Source organism: Equus quagga, chromosome 4 (assembly GCF_021613505.1).
Source record: "Equus quagga isolate Etosha38 chromosome 4, UCLA_HA_Equagga_1.0, whole genome shotgun sequence".
Lineage (NCBI taxonomy): Eukaryota > Metazoa > Chordata > Mammalia > Perissodactyla > Equidae > Equus > Equus quagga.
Window position 1 is genome coordinate 24,432,398 of NC_060270.1, and position 23,944 is coordinate 24,456,341.

General features: G+C 42.1%; 1 protein-coding gene across 1 annotated transcript in view; it reads right to left on the reverse strand.

The window, feature by feature from the left end:
* Positions 1–4,522: 4,522 nt before the first annotated feature.
* The window catches only part of ROPN1 (rhophilin associated tail protein 1), a 34,982-nt gene continuing 15,560 nt past the window's right edge, over positions 4,523–23,944 (reverse strand). The window contains exons 2-6 of the mRNA XM_046659895.1: positions 17,520–17,647; positions 12,225–12,342; positions 10,762–10,923; positions 5,602–5,777; positions 4,523–4,877 (exon numbers count right to left, since the gene is read on the reverse strand). Coding sequence (XP_046515851.1) covers positions 4,811–4,877; positions 5,602–5,777; positions 10,762–10,923; positions 12,225–12,342; positions 17,520–17,635 — 639 coding nt within the window. The 5' untranslated portion in view covers positions 17,636–17,647 and the 3' untranslated portion in view covers positions 4,523–4,810. The remainder of the gene's footprint in view (positions 4,878–5,601; positions 5,778–10,761; positions 10,924–12,224; positions 12,343–17,519; positions 17,648–23,944) is intronic.

Below are 23,944 nucleotides of genomic sequence, written 5' to 3' on the forward strand. Positions count from 1 at the left end.
TGTGGTTAGTTGTTTAACGCCTGTCTTCCCAAGTAGAATTTAATCTCTATGAAAGCAGGGACTTCACCTTATTCAGTGTAGTATCCCCAGTACCTAGCTCAATGCCTTGCACATAGTAGGAATTTTTAAATTGTTGAGTAAATAAATGAACCAACAAGTGTTTGGACTACTTTTTTGCATTGAGGCTGACAGTTGCTTGAATACTCCAAGACTCAGGACTATCCAGGACTCAGCGCTTTGAGCTTGGTATGGAAGTTTAGGTCCCTCTTCTGTCATGGTTAATGACTCTGCTTGGTCCAGGCAGTGTTCTATAATCTAGTGCATTGGACAAATGACTTTTCCAATTGGTTCACCTCTGAAGTGTGAAAGTCTCTGTTCACGTTTAACCATGTTCCAGTTTATGGGAAACAACCAAAGTTGCAAAGTATATGAACATCTAAACTAAAAACACAGTTAAGATTTATAGTCAGGATACAAGATTCAAAAAGTAAGAGGCTATGGACTGAATAATAAATTAAATGTTGGGACCTTGAGCTCAGGTCAGCTTGAAAGATCTGAGACTACCCTATTGCTTTTCCTCAACCATCTGGTGCCTTCCAGAATTATTTCTAACCTAAAGGTTCTTAACCTTTTAAGATCATATACAATTTTGAGAATTTGCTAAAAGATTTGTATTTTTTCCTCAAAAACATGCTAACATACACATTTCTGAAATACATATATATGTTATATAAATTTATATATATAAGATGTTATCAGAGGCATTCAGGAGCCTCTCCAAGGATTTCAGGTTAAGAATCCTGTTCTTACCTAATTCAAAAGCAGCTTTCCATCTTGAGTGTCCAGCTCCTTCTGTGGCAGGTCCCTGGTGATCTTGGAAGTTGTTGGTTAACTAGGCACAGTGAGATGCCTGACTGAATAGCACCAAGGAGAGAGAGGGCATGGAGCACAGAGAAAATGGAATTGAGCCATAATCTTTGCATTTCCCACTGAAGCTTTAAATGTATCTGCAGTCTTCACTTTAATCAAAATAACTTAATTTAGGAAAGAAAGAGCCCACTTCTTTCTCTTTATAAAATCCTGATTTTATTGCTTCCTGAGTGTTTTTCTTTTTAGAGGGGAAATACAAACCATATGTTAAGTTTGACAGCTTAATTGGGGTCATGCTAGGATTCAGATATTTCTGGTCATGACAGGAAGGCCAGTGGGATGGGTCTGACAAGGATCTATTGGCAGCCAAGACCAAGAGAGCCCTCTTAGAATGATCTCATTGTAAGGAAGGTATGTAAAGAAGTTGGTTTGGAACAATGTGCCAGGTTTGAGGGTCAAGCGTGATTTTAATACAACACAGTGTCAGTCACTTACTGCCCTGCAGCCCCTATGGACTTGTGCCTGACCGAAAGAGAGAAAATATAGTGATTAAGATGCTAAAAGTTTGTTTCATTAAAATCTCTGTCAGGCGTTGTAGCAGATGGTGGTGGTTCCCATGCATATGACTTCAAAGGCTGCTAGGACTTCCTATCTGACAGCTTGTTTTTTCTGCAGCAAAAGGAGCAAGCCCATGGGGTGGAGGTGTGGGGGTCGCTGGTGTAGTGGTTAAGTTCCCATGCTCCATTTCAGTGGCCAGGGGTTCACCAGTTTGCATCCCAGGCACAGACCTATGCACTGCTCATCAAGCCATGTTGTGGTGCCGTCCCACATACCAAATAGAAGAAGACTGGCACAGAAGTTAGCTCAGCGACAGTCTTCCTCAAGCAAAAAGAGGAAGATTGACAATGGATGTTAGCTCAGAGCCAATCTTCCTCACCAAAAAAAAAAAAAAAAAAAAGCAAGCTCAGGTCACAAACCAGGAAAGCTGGAAATGCCAGAAAGTTAATGCTCCTGGAAGCAGCCCTCAGTCAATGACAGAGGGGAACTTGCTGAGGAAGCAGCCCTCAGCCAATGATGGATGAAGAACTTCCTCATCCCTCAGGTTGGGATAACTCTGAGGCATGTACTACACTGTCTCCCAGAGTCCTCCAGTGGGATTGGGCTCCAGGGATAACTGGCTTGATAACATACCCTCTACTGGCTTTTTCCCCATCACTACCTTACTTTTCCTACTCCCTTTCCACTATTCCTGGGATTGCCTCCCAAATAAACTTCTTATACTTAAACCCTTGTCTCAGAAACTGTTTCTAGGGGGAGCCTCCATATTACGACAGGCATTGGGCATACAAGGCAGCACAAGGTTGGAGTCAGAGAGACCTGGATTCAAATCTCTTCTCACCAGTGACAGGGAACGACTTAGTTTCTCTAAGACTGTTTCTTCATCTATGAAATGGGGATAATAGTACTGGCTTTGTAAGGTCAGGTTGTAAAGAAAAATTTGAGAATCTGTGTAAAGCATTGTGCACAGTGGCTTGCACATAGTAAGTACTTAATAAATGTTGGCTATTATCATTAATATAACCAGCATACTGCAGGTTGAAGGCAAAGCTGTTTTCCACCCTTGGGGTGACTGCTGAAGCAGGTTGACTTGGCAGATGCCATAGAGGCTGTGTCTCTGATGAGCATCTGTGGTTGAGCAGGATCAATGACTTAGAGGAAGCATTGCCACAGTGAGCTAGAGCAGGAGACGGGGCAAACGGCGGACACCAAGTGGTGGCTTAGAAGATGAGCAATTGGAAGTGCCACAATGGTATTGCGGTTGTGATCAGTCTCAACTGATGGCTACAGTACCATCAATGACTTCATATCCGTGTCCAGTTTTCACTTTGATGCCTGGGGTTTCATTAGCCTCACTCTTGAGGGAGTATGCTCAAGGCTACTGAGGTTTACCTCCAAATTCCAACCTGTCTTCTCAAAGGTACAAAAGACTTTTTTGCTCTTATCATGTTTGTGAACTTAATTCGTTGTCTTAGGGTCTTTCAAATTGGGGCTGTTCCATCTGCTCCCGTTTACTCCCCACTCCCAGGCAAGATCATATGTAAATTCTTTGATTGCAGTGGAAGAGAAACAAGAGACAGAGGCAGATTAAAGGATTTCACTCATCCTCTAATCCTGATTAGTTACAGTGCCAGGTGTTTCCTGCAGTGCTTCTGCCTCTTCAGACAGCCCAAGGTCCTGAGTCGTTAAAAATGCTGGGCTGGGGCCCCGTGGAGTGGTTAAGTTCCCACGCTCTGCTTCGGCGGCCCAGGGTTTCACCGGTTCGAATCCTGGGTGGGGACATGGCACTGGTCATCAGGCCATGCTGAGGCTGCGTCCCACATGCCACAGCTAGAAGGACCCACAACTAAAAATACACAACTATGTACCTGGGGGCTTTGGGAGAAAAAGGAAAAGTAAAATCTTAAAAAAAAAAAAAATGCTGGGCTGCCCTGGCTAAGACAGCAGACTGCAGGGAGGGTTAGCAGCTGCCCACCTCTGCAGGTGTAGCCTGGTGACCATTTCAGCTCTTTTTATTGTTTCACTCTAGGTCAAAATCAAGGGCCTCGGGTGACATCCCATCACGGTCTTCTTTTACTTATTTAGACACTAAAAAACAAATTTCTTTCCAATTCAGTAGACAGATATATGTATATCAAATAAGCAAGCTAATATGCTCTTTATACAAACACGACTAAGAGGGGGTAGTACCACAGAGAGAAGGGACCCAGCCACCTTGGCACACTTGGCCTTAAGAACAATAACCACATAGCCTGTTAAGCTCATCTGCTTCCTGGGAGAAAGAAAACTCTTTCAGTGACCTTGCCAGAAGGCCTTAAACTCATGCAAGGGATTTTCCCGGGAGGGTCCCATTACATCTGTATATAATGTCAGAAAAATCTGTTGACACTGACACTTTGATGCTGACCTCTGAAACACTGTATCAGTACCTCTCATGGCCACTTGTGTTAAGGTGATTTAAGTTCATGTCTTATCTCAGTGTTAGACTGTGAGCTCCTCAAGGGCAGAATTCAGATACGATTTATTTGTATACTCCCAGAAGCCAGCATAATTCCTGGCTGGGGTTGCCAGGTTTAAAAACATGAAACAAAACAAAAAAATACTAAAAAATTATTTGTTTATCCAAAATTCAAATTTAACTGAGTGTTCTGTTTTTAACCTCAGTAAATATTGGTGAGTGAGTGAATGAATAAATGACTAGCATCATACCAACAAATGGAGAAATAAACTGGTAAAAATGTGGATTAACCATGGAAAAGACACTCATCTAAGTTATGTCGAGCAATCACAAAACATCAAAACTGTGTCTGACTAGGGACTGGCCAAGTGGCGCAGTGGTTAAGTTCGCATGCTCCACTGTGGCAGCTTGGGGTTCATCAGTTTGGATCCTGGGTGTGGACCTACATACCATTTATCCAGCCATGCTGTGGCAGGCATCCCACATATAAAGTAGAGGAAGATGGGCACAGATGTTCGCTCAGGGCCAATCTTCCTCAGCAAAAAGAGGAGGATTGGTGGCAGATGTTAGGTCAGGGCTAATCTTCCTCAAAAAACGAAAAAAACCTGCGTCTGGCTAACATTGTACCTTTGAAAATCTGACAGTCTGGCTTTGGCTTGAGATGCATTTTCTCTCCATGCTTCATCAGCCACTTTTATTCAGTGTCCGTGTGGGAAAAATGCTAATCTTCTGTTAGCGCAGTTGTTTTGTTCCAACAATTTTACATCTTCATTCCACACATTTCTGATTTCATATGTTTGCCTAATTGTTTATTAGTGTGTACAAGTTGTACAAGAAAATGGACACTGGATGGCATATGGGGGTCAGTCATTCCGAAGCACAGTCATCTCTATGTCTTCCTTTATAATTGCCAAAATTGTGCTTTTACTCCAGCCGAACTCTGGGATTCTGGGTAAAGTCATTCACCCTGATTAAGCCATCAGGACCAATTCTGTTTTGGAAAAATACATATCTGGGGTTAGTTCATTTAACAATCAATCTTAAGGAAGACGATATATAAACAACTCTCACTCCAAATTAATTCTGCTGAGGCTTCTGCCCTTATCACCCTCTCTTTTTCTGAACCCTTGACAGCCTGCTTCTCCTCCTCCACTCAGGTCAAACCTGAGCGTGAGCCAGTCACCTGGAGGACTTGCTAAGACACAGACACCTGGGCCCCGGAGGAGAGTTTCTGATGCAGTAGGTTCAGGCTACAGCCTGAGAAATCGCATTTCTAACAGGTTCTCAGGTGCTGCTGCTTCTGGTCTCGATAGAACTCAAAAATCGTGGTCCTAGGGGGCAGCCTGTTGGTGTAGCAGTTAAGTTTTCATGCTGCACTTTAGCAGCCCAGGGTTGGTGGGTTTGGATCCTGGGTGTGGACCTACACATGGCTCATCAAGCCATGCTGTGGCTGCATCCCACATACAAACTAGAGGAAGGTTGGCACAGATGTTAGCTCAGCGACAATTTTCCTCACCAAAAAACAAAGCAAAACAAAAACAAAATAAAATCACTGTCCAATAGCTTCTTTCCCTTCTCTTTTAGATCCTTATTTCTTGTTCTTCCCAATATTTCTCTGTTCCCAGAACAGTATAATACAGTAGCCTCACTGTATCTTGGCCTGCTGGATTTGTTTTCCCCACGTTCTTCACCTCCAATTGGTAAAATTTACTTACACTTCCTGTTCGATGTAGTTAAGCATTCTGCTGACGTGTGACGCAGAGATCTCCCCGTCCACTTCAGCAATATATGTATAGAGAAACTGGAAGGTGCTAAAAGGGATCCGGGGAGGCCCGCTATCATGGTCAGATGATAAAACTTCACACACTATCTTGAGAGTCTTGGCAATGGTCTATAAAGCCATAAGGTTAAATGAGAAGAAAGTCACTATTCCAGACTAGATTCTGAAGATCAATTTAGATACAAGAAAGGAGAAAAAAATTTTGTTCTCATAAAATGAAGTGGGAATGATGTAATATTCTGGAAAGCCTGAATTTTTTATACCCAAATGGCATTTAATTCAATCTAAAAGAATTGAGTATCTACTGGGTGTTTGTCTCTCTTTTTCCTTTCTTTCCTTTGTTGGAGGGAGACTCTCAAGGAATTAAGTTTATAAACTGCTGAATACTTTAAGATATTTATTACTTTAATCAGAATAACCTCACTAAAGGAGGGGCATTTGATTTTACATTCTACAAAATTAGAATTATTTCTTATTCTTGTTGCTCTCCCCTCTTATCTCTAAAGGGCTGAGGTAATTAGGCTAGCTTATCCATGCCAGCAGATGCTTGGAGCAATGCCACGGGGGGGGTAGGGGTCAGGAGAAGGGTAACGTCACTGAGAAGATAGGAGTCCCAGACGCAGGAAAATTAACAGTGTACATCACGATAAAACCAGTTCTTCTAAAACGTGTGGATCCATCTAATCGGAACCACCTAATCCTTTATACAACATAACACTACCCTTGTACTTGCTACGGAAAAATTAGCAGATGATGACTGCCATAAGTTTTCATGGAAAGGTTGCTACAGAAGCAAACACTCCTTACAATGAAACTTGAACATTAAAGGATCATGTTCAGAACAGAGTTTTACTCACCAGTGTCTTTGGGTAAACCTACCCTTTGAGTACATTTCATAAGTGAAAGTTGTGAAATGATGCGATACAGGAAAGAAAGGTTTCAAAGGAAGTCTTGTTCAGCTCTGAATTAGCAAAGATAGGTCAGCATATATATCTTGGTAGTTTACTAAAACAGATTAGGTGCAGATGATCCTTACACACTCTCCAGCGATCAGTGAAAAATTAGGCTGGAGTGGTAAACTGGCTGTGACTGGGGAAATGAGCAAGCAGCTGCTCTACCTCCCCAAGTGGCTGGCCAGCACTGTTCTTCCCTTGCAGCTTATGTTTGCTGTTCTGCTTCCTTCCTCCCCCTGAATGTAATGGGTGACTAGAAGGTGCTTCTTTAACTGTGGTGTGTGTTACCCAGGGGTGGGAGTCTGTATGTCAGGAGGTACATGAGGATGCTGAATAAACTTAGTCCATCTTCCTGGAGTGATAGTTTTACCTGATGGCAAGTAATTTAGACATTATTTGCACAAATTAATTACTAATTTTAATGGATTTAATATGTAACCTTTGTTTCTTTACACTGACAAACATTGCTATTTTGTGAAATAGAATCTTCAATGTACATGAATTTTAAAATGATAAACTGCATGATGTCAAAGAAATTTTGGGTTTGCAGCAGGCCACTTTCACTTTCTGTCTCCCACCCTTGGGAGTCCCCTCCTGGAAGTCACTGTGAAGCACCGTAGGAGGCAGTGGGCCATGCGCTTCCATGAAGGAGGGCGGGAGGAGGACAGGCACACAGAAGGCTGGGGAAAAGGCCATCAGTGAGGCTGGGAGGGTGTGCGCGGGAGATGAGGGCAGCATGACAGTGGTTTTGGGCAGATTTGCAAGCATGTGTCCACTGAACTTCATAATTTCCATCCACAGCTCATCCCCTCTGGTTCTCTTTAAAACAACCTACTCCCCTACTGCCTTTGTTCTGTTGTCCTCTTCCGATAGTCTCATCCAAAATGGGGTGCTGTTATGGGCTGAACTGTGTCCACCCAAAATTCATATGTTGAAGCCCGAACCCCTAGTACCCCAGAATGTGACTGTATTTGGAGACAGGGCCTTTAAAGAGGTGATTAACTTAAAATTAAATCATTAGAGTGGGCCCTAACCCATGAGGTCTGGTGTCCTTGTAAGAAGAGGCAATTAGGACAGAGGGAGAGAGAGAGCAGACACATGTGTGCACAGAGGGACAACCATGTGAAGAAAAGGGGAGAAGACGGCCATTTACAAGTCAGTGAAAGAGGCTTCAGACACCTTGGTCCCAGACTTCCAGCCTCCAGAACTGGGAGAAAATACATTCCTGTGTAAGCCACATAGTCGGTGGAACATTGTTATGGCAGCCCTGGCAAACCAGTATAGGTGCTTTCTACCCAAACGCCTTTTACTGATCATTCAAACAACGAACCTCCAAATTCTATTGCCCTCATCAGATTTTAAAATGTTTAATAAATGGATGAATGGATAAAGAAGTCTCTGGACTGGAGCTTTATAAAATTACATAAATCTAAAGTAAACAGAGATCTGAATTCTGTTGGACAGGATTTTTTGGTCAGATGGAGATCCACTTCATAGAGATAGCCTTTCAACACCTTTTGAGCTTTGTTTTCAGACTCAGAAGTGAAAGGCTCAGAGAGTGAAATATTTGCTAATAAAATATGCCATTCTGTCCAGTAAACATGATTATACGATCTCTTCTTTTGTGTAATCAGTCTCAGTTCTAGAGGAAGCAGTACTGAAAGGGAAGAGGAACACAGGTCTGCATGCTGTAGCATTTCGAATCACGTGTGTAGACTCAGAGAGCTCAGCGCTGGAGTAAACGTACCTGCCACCTAAAATTCCTGCCACTGGACTCTTCCATAAGGAGGGAACTGGATTTTCTAAGTGGCACAGGCATCATGGCTGGCTGGTGAGTTGGCAAAGAAAGGAGGGAATTTCTGGGCCTGCCTCTAAGGATGTATGGATTAACTAGAATGCAAACCCTCCTCCACATGTGACACCCTGACCACATTTAAGTTCCCAGCAATAGTCCAACATGAAACAAATGGGTGCAATGGGATTGGTTCCTGGATTCACAGGGCACCCTTTATCTATGGACCAGCCCTTCAGGCTGACTTCCCCTCTAAGTGTTCCTTGACATAGGGATGATGAGGGGCAAAGTCAGACACTTCAGGACCTCTCAAAATTGGAGGGGTCCTTGGTTATCCAGAGCCAGGCCTGAAGGTGTCTCAGTGGAAGCAGAGAAGAGGGAATAGAATCACAGAAGGTTAGAGATGAAAGGACCTCATGGCACATCTAATCCAGACTCCTCGTTCTAGCAGGGAGGTAGAAAGACACAACGCACCTCCTGGTTTCCCCTCCCCAATTTGGGAGGCAGCCATATCAAAGTAAACCTAGCAGCCACACAATGGGCTAAGCAGAGGGAGGTTGGACTTTGGTTTTCCAAAGTCCCTCTTGGTTACTGTGAGGTATGTGGACAAGGAGAGGACTCAGACATCTCACAAGGTGGTGAGGGGAAGCCTGGGAGCAGATGAGGACAACCTGGAAGAGACTCCAGGAGGCCCTGAGCACTAGTGAGAATGATGATGAGCTGGTAGGGGACTACTGTGCTGTGAGAGAGAAGAGACCAAAGACTTCAGCTGCAAGCAGCTAGCAACCCCAGAGATGAGTATTTCCATGGCGATCAGAGGTGCCAGAGGGGACCAAGGGATGTGGGGAACCTGTCATTTGGCTGCTCTGAGGTCCCAAAATCACCCCTTTCCTTACGCACTCAACTGCCATCTTGAAGAGAGGAGCGGTGAGGAGAAATCTGAGACCGGGAAATTTACCGTAAAGCTGCCTCAGGTACTGCATCAGATGAAAATTCCTGGATTGGAGTGACTCTACTTATTTTCTTACTCCATTCTTTGTGGGCGGGGTAGGTCAGGAAGATCAGAATTAACTACTGACAAAATAAAGTACACCCCCCCCCCCACATCTCTGAATGTGGTGTGAATAAATTTGCAACCCTATGAGAATTTAATAAAACGTGTCAATTTTTTATTTTCCTTTCTGTGATTTTCCCTAATCCTTGGGGATATTTCCATGGAAGTGTGATAGGCTGATTGGCAACTCATCTGCCGCTGCTGTATTGTCCTCTCCTCTGGAGGAGAGTAACTTATTCATTATATAATGTCACTGTAAAGGACAGTGAAGAGGGAAAAAAACCCAGGAATGGCCTCTCCTCTCCTCCTCTCTCAAGAAATGGTTATGATGAAAGCTGCAGGGGAAACCTGTAGGAAAAGTTGAACTACAATATTTTGGGTAACTTTTCTCAGAAACAAAAATGTCAAATATGCATTCCAAGCATATTCGAGATGAAAGAACAAGATCATGTTTAGACAATGCTGAATGATTCCACTACCTTTTCATACCATTTGGTTTTGGCAGAGGCAATAATTTTCTCATTAATTTTTAAACTTGTACATATTTCAAGGATTTTATAAAAACCATGGTTCTGATTCATTTTCGTTTAAGTTATTCTAACAGTGTTTAACAAGAGTGTGTCCACATGGAAGATGATGCCTAAAGCTTTTAAATATATATAAACTGGTTGCAGTATTTTTTTATTTAAATCAGAAAAATGGCTTTTCCAATTGCAAACCAAGTCAAATTTGGAAAAGGCACGAATTTGTATGAACATTCTGCATCCTTGGTGATGTCATGACTATAAGTCTAGAAATAGCCTCAACGTTCCTTTCCTGCTTTCCTATCTCTGATTTTGTATCCAATTATGCTTATCAAATAGTAGTTTTCTATGAGGCTGCACCTCTTTTTAAAAGTCTTTATTGGTATATTTTCCAGGTGTCTGGAACCCAAGTATAAGCAAACCTTATTCTACAGCTGGCTCTTGGCTATCTATGGAAATATGAATGGAGGGAGTGGAGTGGTGACAGAAATAAATCTGAGTGCAGTGATTGAAATTCACAAATAATCCAAAAGTCACATTATGGTCAACCTCTCCCCAGAGCCTGATGACAGTTTTCCCCTCTCTCTCCTCCTAACACCTGCTTCTGACTGACGAGCAGAGAAACGGCCTAATTCAGAGAGAAATGAGCAGACAGGAGGAGGCGTGCTCATCATCAGCCCTGGAGAGTTGACTGCGTGTGGAGATGTACTGTCCTTCCAGGCCCTGAGAGAGATTTTTCCCTTAAGGACAAAAAGCATTAAAGCTGACTTACAACTCCGAGAGAGCTGCAAGCAAGGGCTAGAAACTTCAGCCACTCAATCTCCTCCGTGAAGCGGCCCACATTCATCACACTATTAAACAGATCTGTTGGGAGACTCAGCACCTTCCACATCTGGGCCAGCTCATCTGCGTTGATGATCAGTCTACCAGCAACCTGCAGGGCAGGGGACAGACACATGACAGAGGATGAGGGACAGGATGCGAGAACTCCCTAAGAAACACCTGCCCAGGCGAAGCCCTGTGTTCTCCCAGCACACAGCATGGGGTGGGGGTGGCAGGGGGTACAAGGGGACTCTGTTGGGTGGTTCTCTCTGCAAGGGTAGAGAAATAGCCTAGACAAGAACATGCTGAGACATAATTTAATCATTTTTAACTTCAGATATCAGGATTATGGGGAAAGTATGCATTTATATTATGCTTTAATTTTTTTCTCATGCTTTTATTATCTGCTGTTTCATCCCTAGATGGTCCCCATAAGGCAGATAGAGCAGCCTGAAAATGAAACCAAGGGCCAGAGGACTTGTCTGAGACCACTAATTAGTGGTGAAGCTAGAACTAGATGTTAAGTATCTTGCTTCTGGATTCCATGAGTTCTTTGCACTAGACCTCGCTTGCATCCCTCACGCTTTCCCAAGAATGATATAGGGGTCTATGGCCTAGGTGCCTAGTGTTGCTTGATCCAGGCACTTAAGATCTCTGCCATGTCCACTGCACAAGGTGCTTGGTGGTTAAGAGGAGAAAGGAATGAATGGCCAGTTGTTGGCCAAGAATGAGACAAGGATACAGATGTCCCGTCAAGCTCTACTACACCTTCCCTGGCCCTCCGATTCTAGTGAAATGCTAAGCCTCTGGGACCAAGGTAGTTGGCTAAATCAGTCCTGAATCATCCCAAATATCTCTGTCCTGGATCCTAGAATGGGGTTTGGTGGTGATAAACCGTATTTCCTGGGAGTTGGCCAAACCACAAGCTTCCTCAGACCAGACTCTCATCCATTCACCAGGCAGCTCCCAGGATATTGTGGCTGTCAAGACAGCCAGTTTTCCCCCAAAGCTAGGCACTGTCTGCATCTGGGATAACTGGAGAACTACAATATGCCCCTCCCCAAACTGTGATTGGCATCATATTATGGTCTTGATCAGCAAGGGAGACATTGTCAAGGGACTGTGGATCTGCACTTTCTGGAGGGAAGGAATTAGCATTGCACTGAGCCCCTGGACATTTTGCCAGCTTCAGGGACATATGGGATGACCCCACAGACAGCTCAGTTTACAACCTATTTCAGTAGCATTCCTGTTTCCCCAAGGGAAGATTTACTTTCAGTTCACGGTTTAGTGAACTTTAGAATGATGCTGAGTGGCCAGCTAACTGGCAGGGGAATGGTGGGCTTTTGTCTGTACCCACCCAGCCTCTACACCGTCGCCACATACCCCCTTGATGCTCCAGTACGGCCTTACCCGAGAATGCAGGATCTTCAACAGCTCAGGTGTAAGCTCTGCCCAGTTAGACAGAGTGACTCGCTCAGACCGCTCTCTCACTGGAGGAATCTCTCCATGGGACATAGCCCCAAAATAACTACAAGAAAAAAAGTTAGGAGGTGAGGGTGGCATCCTATACTCCAGTGGCCTCTGGCTGCTTTGGGAATCCCCTCCCCTCTTTTTTTCAGGGAAGGGGGTGGAGGAAAGAACATTTGTTAAGTGGCTTCTATATGCTAGACACTGTGTTTAGTTCATGTATGTATGGGAAAGCCCTACGTGTGTTACTTTCCACTCAAGGTATAGAGAATGCTAGGGAATAAAAAGATTTGCTCCTCTCAAAGGGTGAGGAATAACCAATAAAAGCTAGGTATGGAATTCCTTGAAGCATATTGGATCTGGGGTTTTTTTCAGTCACCCCCTCCTAAGTGTTTTATACACACACATGTGTGCACACACATACATACATACACATGTAGACATATATATTGTAGGAGATATATATATAATATACACATTGTATATACGTATAATATACATATTATATATGTATGCAATAGGAGAGAGAAAAACAAATCATTGTCATTTTCAATCCTGCACTCTTCTATGGAGGAAGAATCCTAGTACCTAGAGAATCTTTTTTTCAAACATGAACAAAATCTTTATGCTCAATACAATGGCTATCGACACACTTAAGGTTGGTTTTAGGTAGTAGGTGGGGATATGTAATGTTGGATAGAGAAGCTGGAAGAGAACTAAAGTCACCTGCTAAGAAAGGGGAGGAGATGGAGGTGCCCTATGTGATGGGTGAGCCAGGAGGGGATTCCAGCTGGAGGCTGGAGGCTTGGGCTTCAAGGGGGAAGCAAGGGAAGGCTGGCAGGGCACTCAAGGAGGCTCAGGTGAGAAGACAAGCCAAAGAAAGGTTAGAGATGACCTTCTATGGGGTATATGAAGCAAGATCCTCCTTTGTCTTCCCTCAAAAATTTCAGTAAAATCTGCCTACTCAGCAATGCTTTGTGGAGTGGACTTTGTTTTGTTGCAATGTGGAAAAAATACCGAGTCCTGTTTTGGGACGGGCATAAGATGAAAAGGGGCTGCCTGCAGCAGGGCACGGCCGTGAGCAGTTGACACGAGGGGCACTGATGCTGTACAGAAGGGTCTGTCTCCATTGAAAGCCTTGTGGTTGACTATCCCTGGATCACATGTCTCTGCCCCTCTCTGCTTTATTTTTTAGTACTTTCTCCAGATCCAGGTAGTATAAAAAGGATATGAGGGATTGTAAAAGCCCATTTTAGGGTCAAGCCCTACAATGATGGGGCAAACCACTGCCTGTCTCTAAGCCACACCACAATGCAGAGCTGAACTACCAGGACTAAAATAATACCTTCCAGGCACCCCTGGGATGTCATCAGCAGGGAGAGCAGAAGCAAAACTTTCAGGCCACCTTTAATAGTGTGCATGAGCCATCTCCGCAGACAGATCAGTGGTGTGGGTTCAAGGTGACAACAGGAGTGGGGTGTGGCCTCAGGCTATGGAATCAGACTTGAGTGATGTAAATGGAAGAGACAGAGACACCTGGTACCTCATTTGACGGAAGTGACTTCCCGGATAAAGAGTGACACTCAGCAGAATATCTTTGGACTTTTTCGTAGAGTTGGCTGGAGAATGTGGAAATAAGGCTGCAGTCATGGATGTGGTCCTCCATGGGTTATTCAGCTTCATTTGCAGCAAACAATTCCACAGTTACTCACATAAATTACAAATTTGTGTTGTCACACGTACCTACTCCACATAAGCTCCTGTCCTGCTGATGTCTGGTAGGTGGCTTCTCCATTGACAGCACATATGTAGGGAAATTCTTGCTTCAGTGAATTAAATACATATTTTGTCTTGGAAACATTTTGTGGAGTTCTATCGTCTAAAATTCTGCAGGTTTGCGAGTCACGTAAAACCATCTGGTAAGTGCTTTTCATGTCTGGATGGATGGAGCGTGCTCTTAGGTCATGCTCTCCTTTTTCACTGTAGTTAAACTACAAACTGCCTCTTCACGGATATCTAAAAAATTTATAGCACATGGTACAATACGGGAGCAGGCAGGCTAAACCAGTGGAGTGTTTTCTCTCATAAATGTCAGGGACAATACCAAGAAATGTCATTTTTCGTGCTGTAAAACAGCACACAACAACAATGAAATGGGGTTTTAAACTATTGTATAGTATAAAACAAAGTCTGTCTGGGTATGCCAAAAGAAATTAGTCTTCAGACGCTAAAGTTCAATCTTAGAGGTAACATATAAAATTTAGAATGGAAATCTAAACAGGGCTCATACTAGCAAAGCAATCCCATTGATGTCTCTTTTTAAAAATTTTTTTTATTGAGGTAATAATAGTGTATAACTGTGAAATTTCAGTTGTACATTATTATTTGTCAGTCACCATATAAATGTGCCCCTTTACCCCTTACGCCCACTCCCCGACCCCCTTCCCCTCTGGTAACCACTAATCTGTTCTCTTTGTCCATGTGTTAATCTTCCATATATGGGTAAAATCATATGGTGTTTGTCTTTTTCTGTCTGGCTTATTTTGCTTAACATAATACCCTCAAGGTCCATCTGTGTTGTTGTGAATGGGACGATTTTGTCCTTTTTTATGGCTGAGTAGTATTCCATTGTGTGTGTGTGTGTGTGTGTGTGTGTGTGTGTGTGTGTGTATATATATATCTTCTTTATCCAATCATCAGTTGATGAGTACTTGTACTTGGGTTGCTTCCACTTCTTGGCTATTGTGAATAATGCTGCAATGAACATAGGGGTGCATAAGTCTCTTTGAATTGTTGATTTCAAGTTCTTTGGGTAAATACCCCATAGTGGGATAGCTGGATCATATGGTATTTCTATTTTTAATTTTTTGAGAAATCTCCATACTGTTTTCCTTAGTGGCTGGGCCAGTTTGCATTTCCACTATCAGGATATGAGGGTTCCCTTTTCTCCACATCCTCTCCAGCATTTATTATTTTTTGTCTTGGTGATTATAGCCATTCTAATGGGTGTAAGGTGATACTCAGTGTCATTTTGATTTGCTTTTCCCTGACGATCAGTGATGTTGAACATCTTTTCATGTGCCTATTGGCATCTGTATATCTTCTTTGGAAAAATGTCTGTTCATATCCTCTGCCCATTTTTTGATCAGGTTGTTTGTTTTTCTGTTGTTGACTGGTGTGAGTTTTTCATGTATTTTGGAGATTAGCCCCTTGTCAGATATATGATTTGCAAATATGTTCTCCCAGTTGGTGGGTTATCTTTTCGTTTTGTTCCTGGCTTCCTTTGCCTTGCAGAAGCTCTTTGGTCTGATGAAGTCCCACTTGTTTATTTTTTCTTTTGTTTCCCTTGCCCTAGTAGACATGGTATTTCAAAATATCCTTCTAAGAGTCATGTCAGAGTGTACTGCCTGTATTTTCTTCTAGGAGTTTTATAGTTTCACAGTCTTACCTTCAAGTCTTTAATCCATTTTGAGTTCATTTTTGTGTATGGTGAAAGATAATGGTCTACTTTCATTCTTTTGCATGTGGCTGTCCAGTGTTGCCAACACCATTTATTGAAGAGACTTTCCTTTCTCCAGCGTATCTTCTTGGCTCCTTTGTCAAAGATTAGCTGTCCACAGATGTGTGGTTTTATTTCTAGGCTTTCAATTCTGTTCTATTGATCTGTGGGTCTGTTTTTGTACCAGTACCGTGCTGTTTTGATTACTATAGCTTTGTGGTATATTCTGAAGTCAGAGATTGGGATGTCTCCAGCTTTGTTCTCTTTTCTCAGGATTGTTTTAGCTATTCAGGGTCTTTTGTTACCCCATATGAATTTTAGGATTCTTTCTTCTATTTCTGTGAAGAATGTCATTGGTATTCTGATTGGGATTGCACTGAATCTGTAGATTGCTTTAGGTGGTATGGACATTTTAACTATATTTATTCTTCCAATCCACGTGCATGGAATATCTTTCATTTCTTTATGTCACATTGATGTCTCCTTTTATGACCACCACTGGCTTATTTTCCTTCCATTTTTAAGAGCTTCATACTGGCCTAACCCAGGAGCATGAGTGCGGTGGCTCAGAGACTCTATCATGCTCCTCTCGGGTTACATTTTGTGCCTTCTCAAAGGTGTCCACACCTTCTTCCCACCACCTGCTCCATGCACCTACTCAACCTCATGGTGAGGACATTCTCCCTTCCCCCAACCCACAGGCTCCGTTCTGCAGTCTCTCTTACTCCCCTTTCCCTCTGAAGTGCTATTAAAGAAGTCATCATCAAACAGTAAAAATAGCCTGAAAATGACCCAGGAGGGCTAGTTAGCTCCCAGCTCCTGCCCCAAGCCCCAGTTTCCCAGTTTCAGGCAGCCACTTTTGTCTAAGAATCAATTTCATAGCTGAGAAGCTTTCTATGTAAAGCTGTTTCAATCCGGGCCTGCAGCCGTTGTGTAAGCTCCTTCCATTGAGCAGCCTCGGGGAGGTTTGTCCGGAAAGAGAGCGCCTGTTTGAGGCACTGTTTTCAGCCAGGCCGGTCCTCCTCCTCATCGCTCTGATTGCCTCCTTTGTCCAGAATGCAGTGTGTACTCTTTATGTTAAGCGAACAAGTCAGTTCCAAGAAACACTAAAGAAAATAACAACTTCCCCAAAGACAAGACACCAAGTGTCTCTTGTTGGGCGCAAGAATGGATGAGTTTTAACAGCAGCGGAGGCAGGTGTCTCATTAAAGGGGTAAACCCCAGAGTGAACCTGCTGGACGGATCCCGCGCAATCCGCCCCGCGGGCTCGTCCCATCGCTCCCCCGGGTGCACTGCTGCCATCTCGTGGGAAGACCGGAGAGCGAGGCCCCGGTTTACACCAGGGAAAGAGAAGCTCAACTCCAGCTGGATTGTGAACCCTTCTTTCCACTGGGCCAGGGGGCGGGGGGCGCAGGGACAGCGTGGAGTGTGCGTGTGCTGGTGTCATGCGGTAATCTAACTCTTGCTGATCGCCCCAGGATGCTTTGCCTATTGCCCTGGCGTCTTGTTGCTCAATCTGGTTCACTAGGGGAGAGCAACACTTCCTCGCCCAAATGGATGTATTTAGATGTGGATTTTTAAAGCACCAAAGCAATGCGACAGCTGAACATCACAAAGATTATGCTAATCAGTCCCGATGCCCAGGTTGCAGCCATGACAACCTCCTCACAGATTCCAAGAACTTCCCTCCTCCACCTCCAATGGGAGGCAGGGGCTGGAGGTAAGAAAGGAGTACGTACTCCGCAGCCCACTGGATGAGGTCCTCCGGCTGGGTCCGGATGGCGGCTTTGGTAAATTGCTTCAGCAATTCCGGCAGCTCCGGGGGGATGCATATTTGCTTATCTGTCTGAGGCATTGGTTGGTTGACCTATTGGCAGCGAAAAATAAATAAATAAAATGAGAATCTTTGAATCATAAAATGATAGGAATCCTTGACAGGAAGTCACCCAGCTTCTGATGACACTCTCAATATTGAGGAGTTCACTACCCCACAAGACAGAATGCACTCTATTGTTACACAACTCCAAGGTTACAAAGGAGTTTACTAATCCTTGCTTTTTGTTGTCGTAAATTTCTGTCCTTTACATAAAAAGACACGCAATACTTGTTCATTAAAAAAGTAGAGATCAACAAGAAGCAGTCCCCTAATGATGTCATCCCAAATGTTGGATGTCTCCTTTCAGAATTTTTTCAATGTAAATATATATTTGTATAGATAAAAGTAGTCATACAAAACAGCTTGTTTTCTCAACAGCATATCATGAACATCTTCCATGTTACACAACTCTTATTGGCCAAATATGAGTTGTAGCAAAATTTACCCTGTGAATCCTTTATTATTTGACATTAGATTATTTCCAAGTAAAAATAATCAGTAAACAACCAGTTGATGAACATCTTTCTTGACATCTGTGTGTACTTATCTACTCTAATTGCAAAAGAGAAAACTTGTACATTTCATTCAAAAAGTCCCAGGACAAATTGAAACAAAACATGAAAATCCATAAATGGTATACAACCCCATGCACAAACACCAGACTAAAAGATTTTGTCTGCTTTCAGTAGAGAAAGAGTGATTAGATATTCTGAAAAGCCCTCCCTCTTCAAAACCCCTAGATGCTGGACAAATCCCAGGAAAAATACCTTTCCAATTGCCTTGCGAAGCTTGCAAGGAAGTGAGGGAAATCTTCAAGTACCAAACAACATGAGTAAAGCAGAAACCAGGGTGGTGAGCAAATGAAGAAATGAGGGGGCCAGTATAGAAGCCAGGAATTTGAACCTTCAGACCAATGGCCAGGCAAGTTGCGAACAGACCAGGTCTTGGGCTCACAAAAAGTAAACAGCTAAACTGAAGGACTCTCTTACCGCTTCAACCCGAGACCCTCCAAGGTCTATACAGCCTCAGGGTGAAAGGGTGGGACTGAAAATATCTGCCTGTTGGCAGGGGAAGCAACACAGAGATCTGTCTCCATGGTTGCTGCTTGTTGGGGGCAAGATAGTCTCCCACGGGTTTGTAGCCACAAGCTAGTCTAAGTCTTACATTTATACCCCCAGCCTGGTCGGGAAATCCCCAGACACGAAATCAAAGCCGTTGCAGGTGGTGCTCCATTATCTTTTACGTTATGTTCTTTTATTTAGAGGAAGAGGAGTATAAAGATAGTGATTAGTTTGAGACTTTGTAAAAAGTCAAGTATGCACAGTAAAATTTCAAGGGTAATTACTATAAAAGTAATATAACCAACAAACCAGTAGAGAGGAGAAAAAATTAAAAACAACAACAACAACAGAACAACTTGATCACTCCAAAGGAAAGCAAGAAAGGAGCAGGGGAAGCATAGGAAAAGTGGATAAATAACATGAGAGAAAAGAATCCATGTATATCAGTAATCACAATAAGAAAAAAAGGTCTCAAATGTGCCAGTTAAAATACAAAAATCATCAGACCGGATTTTTGAAAAATCCAGCTATGGGCACATCTGAAAAGACAAAAGAACGGAAAGACTAAAGATAAAAGCCTATGTGGATCAGCAGGCAAATAATAACCAAAAGAAAGTTGATGTGGACATGTTAATACAAGAAAAAAGAAACTTTAAGGTAAAATGCGTTATTGGGAATAAAGAGGGTCACTACCTAATGATAAAAGCTTCAGTTCATTGAGAAGATAGCACAGTTGTCGATGCGTATGCTGCAGACGTCACTATGGGTGAATCTCACAATGCTGGGTGGAAAGGCAATACATTGTTTAGGGTTTCATATATACGTCATAATGTTCTAATAAAGAGCAAGGGATGATGAACACAAATTCAGAATGGCAGCTATCTGCGGTGGGGGAGGGAGAGGGATGTCCTCAGGGAGATGCAGCAGGGGTCTCAACACTATTGATGATGTTCTATGTCTTAAGCCGGATGGTGGCTACTGAGATTTCTTTATTTTTATGCCTGTGTTTACATTATGCATTTTAGTTTTTATGAACGAAATATTTCATAATTTAAAAAGAGTTACTGTTACAAGTTGATTGTTTCTGATCACTTTTCAAACCATTTTTATCTAGCAAAGGGCAGTGCCTTATTTTGCTCATATTGTCTGCATATATATTGGGGGGGGTAGTAAAATATACGTAACATAAAGCCTACCATCCTATTCATTTTTAAGTGTTCGATTCAGTGGCATTAAATGCATTCACCTTGTTGTGCAACCATCACCACCATCTACCTCCAGAACTTTTTCATCTCCCCAAACTGCAACTCTACCCGTTAAACAATAATTCCCCCTTCCTCCCTCCCCCCACCTCCTGGCAACCACTATTTTGCTTTCTTTATGAATTTGACTACTCTGGGTACCTCATATGAATGGAATCATACAGTATTTGTCCTTTTGTGTATTGCTTATTTCACTTAGCATAACGTCCTCAGCGTTCATCCATGCCGTAAAATATGTCAGAATTCCCTTCCTTTTAAAGGCTGAATAATATTCCATTGTGTGGATATACTACATTTTGTTTATTCGTTCATCTGTTGATGAACATTTGGGTTGTTTCCACCTTTTGGCTACTGCGAATAATGCTGCTACGAACATGGGTGTACAAATATCTGTTCAAGTTCCTGCTTTCAATTCTTTTGGGTCTATACCCAGAAGTGGGATTGCTAGTAATTCTTTGTTTAACTGTTTGAGGAACGACCATCCTGTTTTTAACAGAGGCTGTACCATTCTACTGTCTGCATATATTTTGACAGGATCTTTTAGTTGTTCTGCAATTGTTTGATTTCTATTCAGAACACTCAGATGGCCTCATATAAATGGAGAGATGCCCCAACTCTAATTAAGTAGGCTTCCATGACACCGATAACGATGATAACCCTTGGTCAGTACAGAGCAAACTTAAGCAAAGCCTTTACTTCACCCATTGCCTCTTCTAACTGTTCTGTGACCTCTATTTTAGGGCAAAGAATCTCTAGCAAGTTCTCCATGCCTATTACCTTTTTTAATCCTCAGTCCTTCTTTAACCCCTTGCAAACTTTTCTCCTATCATTCTATTGTTCCCTTCAAATTGGTCAATTATATCTATTAACTTCTTATGTGTGCCAGATACCGTGCTAAGTGTTCTGTATATATTTTCTCATTTAATCCTCCAAATATCCCTGTGAGGTAGATTACATTATCACCACTTTACAGACAAGGAAACTAAGAAAGAGAACAAAATTTTTGAAATGACATGTAACCAGTAAGCGACAGAGGCAGGATATGAACATACACAGTGATGTGGGAGGTGGCCTGTTACACGTGACTGTCCTTTCCCTCTTGAGGCTTTCTCTTTGTTTGATGGCATACATTATTCTTGTTTTTCTGTTTTCTTCATCTGTCCTACTCTGTCCCCATAACTCTTCTTCCTCCTTCCTCCTGCTGAGCAACCGTTAGCAAACTTCCCAAAGCTCAGTCTTCAGCATTCAGAGCTTATGTCTTTCTGCCACTCTTCTTGGGAGCTCACATCCTCTCATGGCTTCATCTACCACAATCCCATCTACCACAACACCTACCGTGTTGATTATACTTGTTTGTCTGACCTCTCACCTGTGCTTCCATTACACAATTCCTACTACCTCCAGGACACATCTCCATGAAAATTCATTCTCCACCTCTCAAGTCCCCTTCCCAAATTCATTTCTGAACATGATGCCACCATTTCCCCAGTCATTTGGCCTCAAGAGCCCTAGGGCCATCCATTCTCTTCAGTCTGCTGAATCTTCTACTAAATCCCGTTGATATTTCCTTTGAAATGTGTCTCCAATTCGTCCCTTCCTCTTTATTTCCACTCTTTTTACTCTTGTTCAGCCCCTCTCACCACCCGTCATGCAGCCTCCTAACTGGTACGCCTGTCTCAGCTCACTCTCTGGTCTATTCTGTCCAGTGCGTCCAGACATGACAGAAATAATAGGTCAGAGAGCCCTGCTTACAAAAGAGCAATCATGTTCTGACTTGCAAGGTCCTTCATGATTTACACACATTATTTTTCGCTGAGGAAGATTTGCCCTGAGCTAACATCTGTTGATCTGTTGCCAATCTTTCTCTTTCTGTATGTGAGCTGCCATGACAGCATGGCCAGTGACACACAAGCAGTGTAGGTCCGTGCCCGGGAACTGAACTTAAGCCACCAAAGTGGAGCGTGCCAAACTTAACCACTAGGCCACCAGGGCTGGCCCTTATACACATAATTTTAAACTATAAATTTTTACTAGTATTTACCAACACGAATTTCCAACATATAGTCTACTTTGGCCTTTTTCCAAGAAATTATATGTCCAAAGCTTAACATTTCCTCATCCATTGTTACCAGTACTCTATCCTGCTTTTCTCTTTCCCTCAGTATGTTACTAATTCTGGGTGGCTTGCTTGAGTAGCTTCCCTCTGTCTTTCCATCTATTCAAACCCTGCACAGCCCCAAGGGTCATCTAGAGTCCATACTATGCTAGAAACCTCCCTAAAAAGACCTAGAAAACTTGGGTATCATCAAATACGATTTGTAGTACACATTTTCCATTTCATCCCATTCTGCCTTTGATAGATCTCTAAGGCTGAGCTTCCCACAAGTGGTCATGCAGAATGGGTTACAGGTACGCCTCAAGAGACTGATGGTTGTAAACTTTTTATAATGATACAACATTTACAATCATTCACAAATTCATAAGAGTTGAGATTATATTTGGATACTGTTTGGCTCAGTCAGTAAACTTCCAGATTTCAGTAATTATTGTTTTTGTGCTTAAGGTTTTACGCAGAGCACCGTCAGCACAGATGCTTGTATAGGATTTTCCCTTTTAAGAATCATGTTAAAACCATCTCCATAATTGTTTATTGCTTTAATTGCAATGTATGCAATGCATTTATTACCGGTGATAATCTTTTGTGAATATGTGCTTCAAATACTTAGTTCTTGATTTAATTTGCTCTTATTTTTCACATTATTTTCTCCCAAGAAAGAAGGTTTATGATATGTTTTCATCATTATCATCATCATTGCTTGTCCCTAATAAAACATAATTGATTCTGTTCACTTTAAATTGTGACTTGATTTACACATCTATTCTTAGCTTTTGATGTAAAATATCCCAAATCTGATTCCTGATAAAATGATTTTATGATTGAAATATTTATAGAAATAAACAATGTTTGCATCTAAAAACAAGTAATAATGGAAAATAATTTAATTGGTTCAATAGGAGAGACTGTAGGCCTTAATGTCTTACAAAGAAAAGATTTTTTTTTGAGGAAGATTAGCCTTAGCCCTGAGCTAACATCCGCCACCAATCTTCCTCTTTTTGCTGAGGAAGACTGGCCCTGAGCTAACATCCATGCCCAGCTTTCTCTATGTTATATATGGGATGCCTGCCATAGCATGGCTTGATAAGCAGTGCCATGTCTGCACCCAGGATCTGAACCAGTGAACCCCAGGCTGCCAAAGCAGAGTGTGCAACTCAACTGCTACGCCAGCACGTGGCCCCTAAAATATGTTTTAAAAAATATTTTAACTATACTTGAGTATAGGTAATATTTATATCTTGTGGAAAATCTAGCATTTTAATTATTAAATTGAATGATATTTCCAAAATTCCCCCTTATCAAATACTTGCTTTTCCAAAACTTTATGATTTATTTAAAATAGCTTAAGAAAATAGACAACCTTATTTTGTTTGAAATTGATTTGTCAAAAAGGCCTATAGTTGCCTTGAGTACTTTACATATGTTATTTATTTTCCAACGATAAAGTATAATTTAAAATTAAATATTAAGAATTTTTATTAAATCTATAGTTGAATACTTTTTAGAGATTCACAAACATATACAATAGTTGAAAATATAAATTTAAGCCACTTATTGGACAATATAGTGAGGATTATTTCAAATTTAGGTTTACTCTGATAATTTTATTCTTTGTCTGCCTACATATCTTATTTTCATGGAAAAGTTATCAAATAAAAAAATGGTGGCAGGTAAATTATGGCAGGGCCCTAGTAGAAAATATATATTATACAGATAATCTCTTAAGAAAGTAATTCTTAAAGTTTCTGGTCTCAGGACTCCTTTACATTCTTAAAACTTGTTGAGGACACTAAAGAGCTTTTGTTAATGTGGGTAGTATCTATCAATATTTATCATTTTAGACAATTTA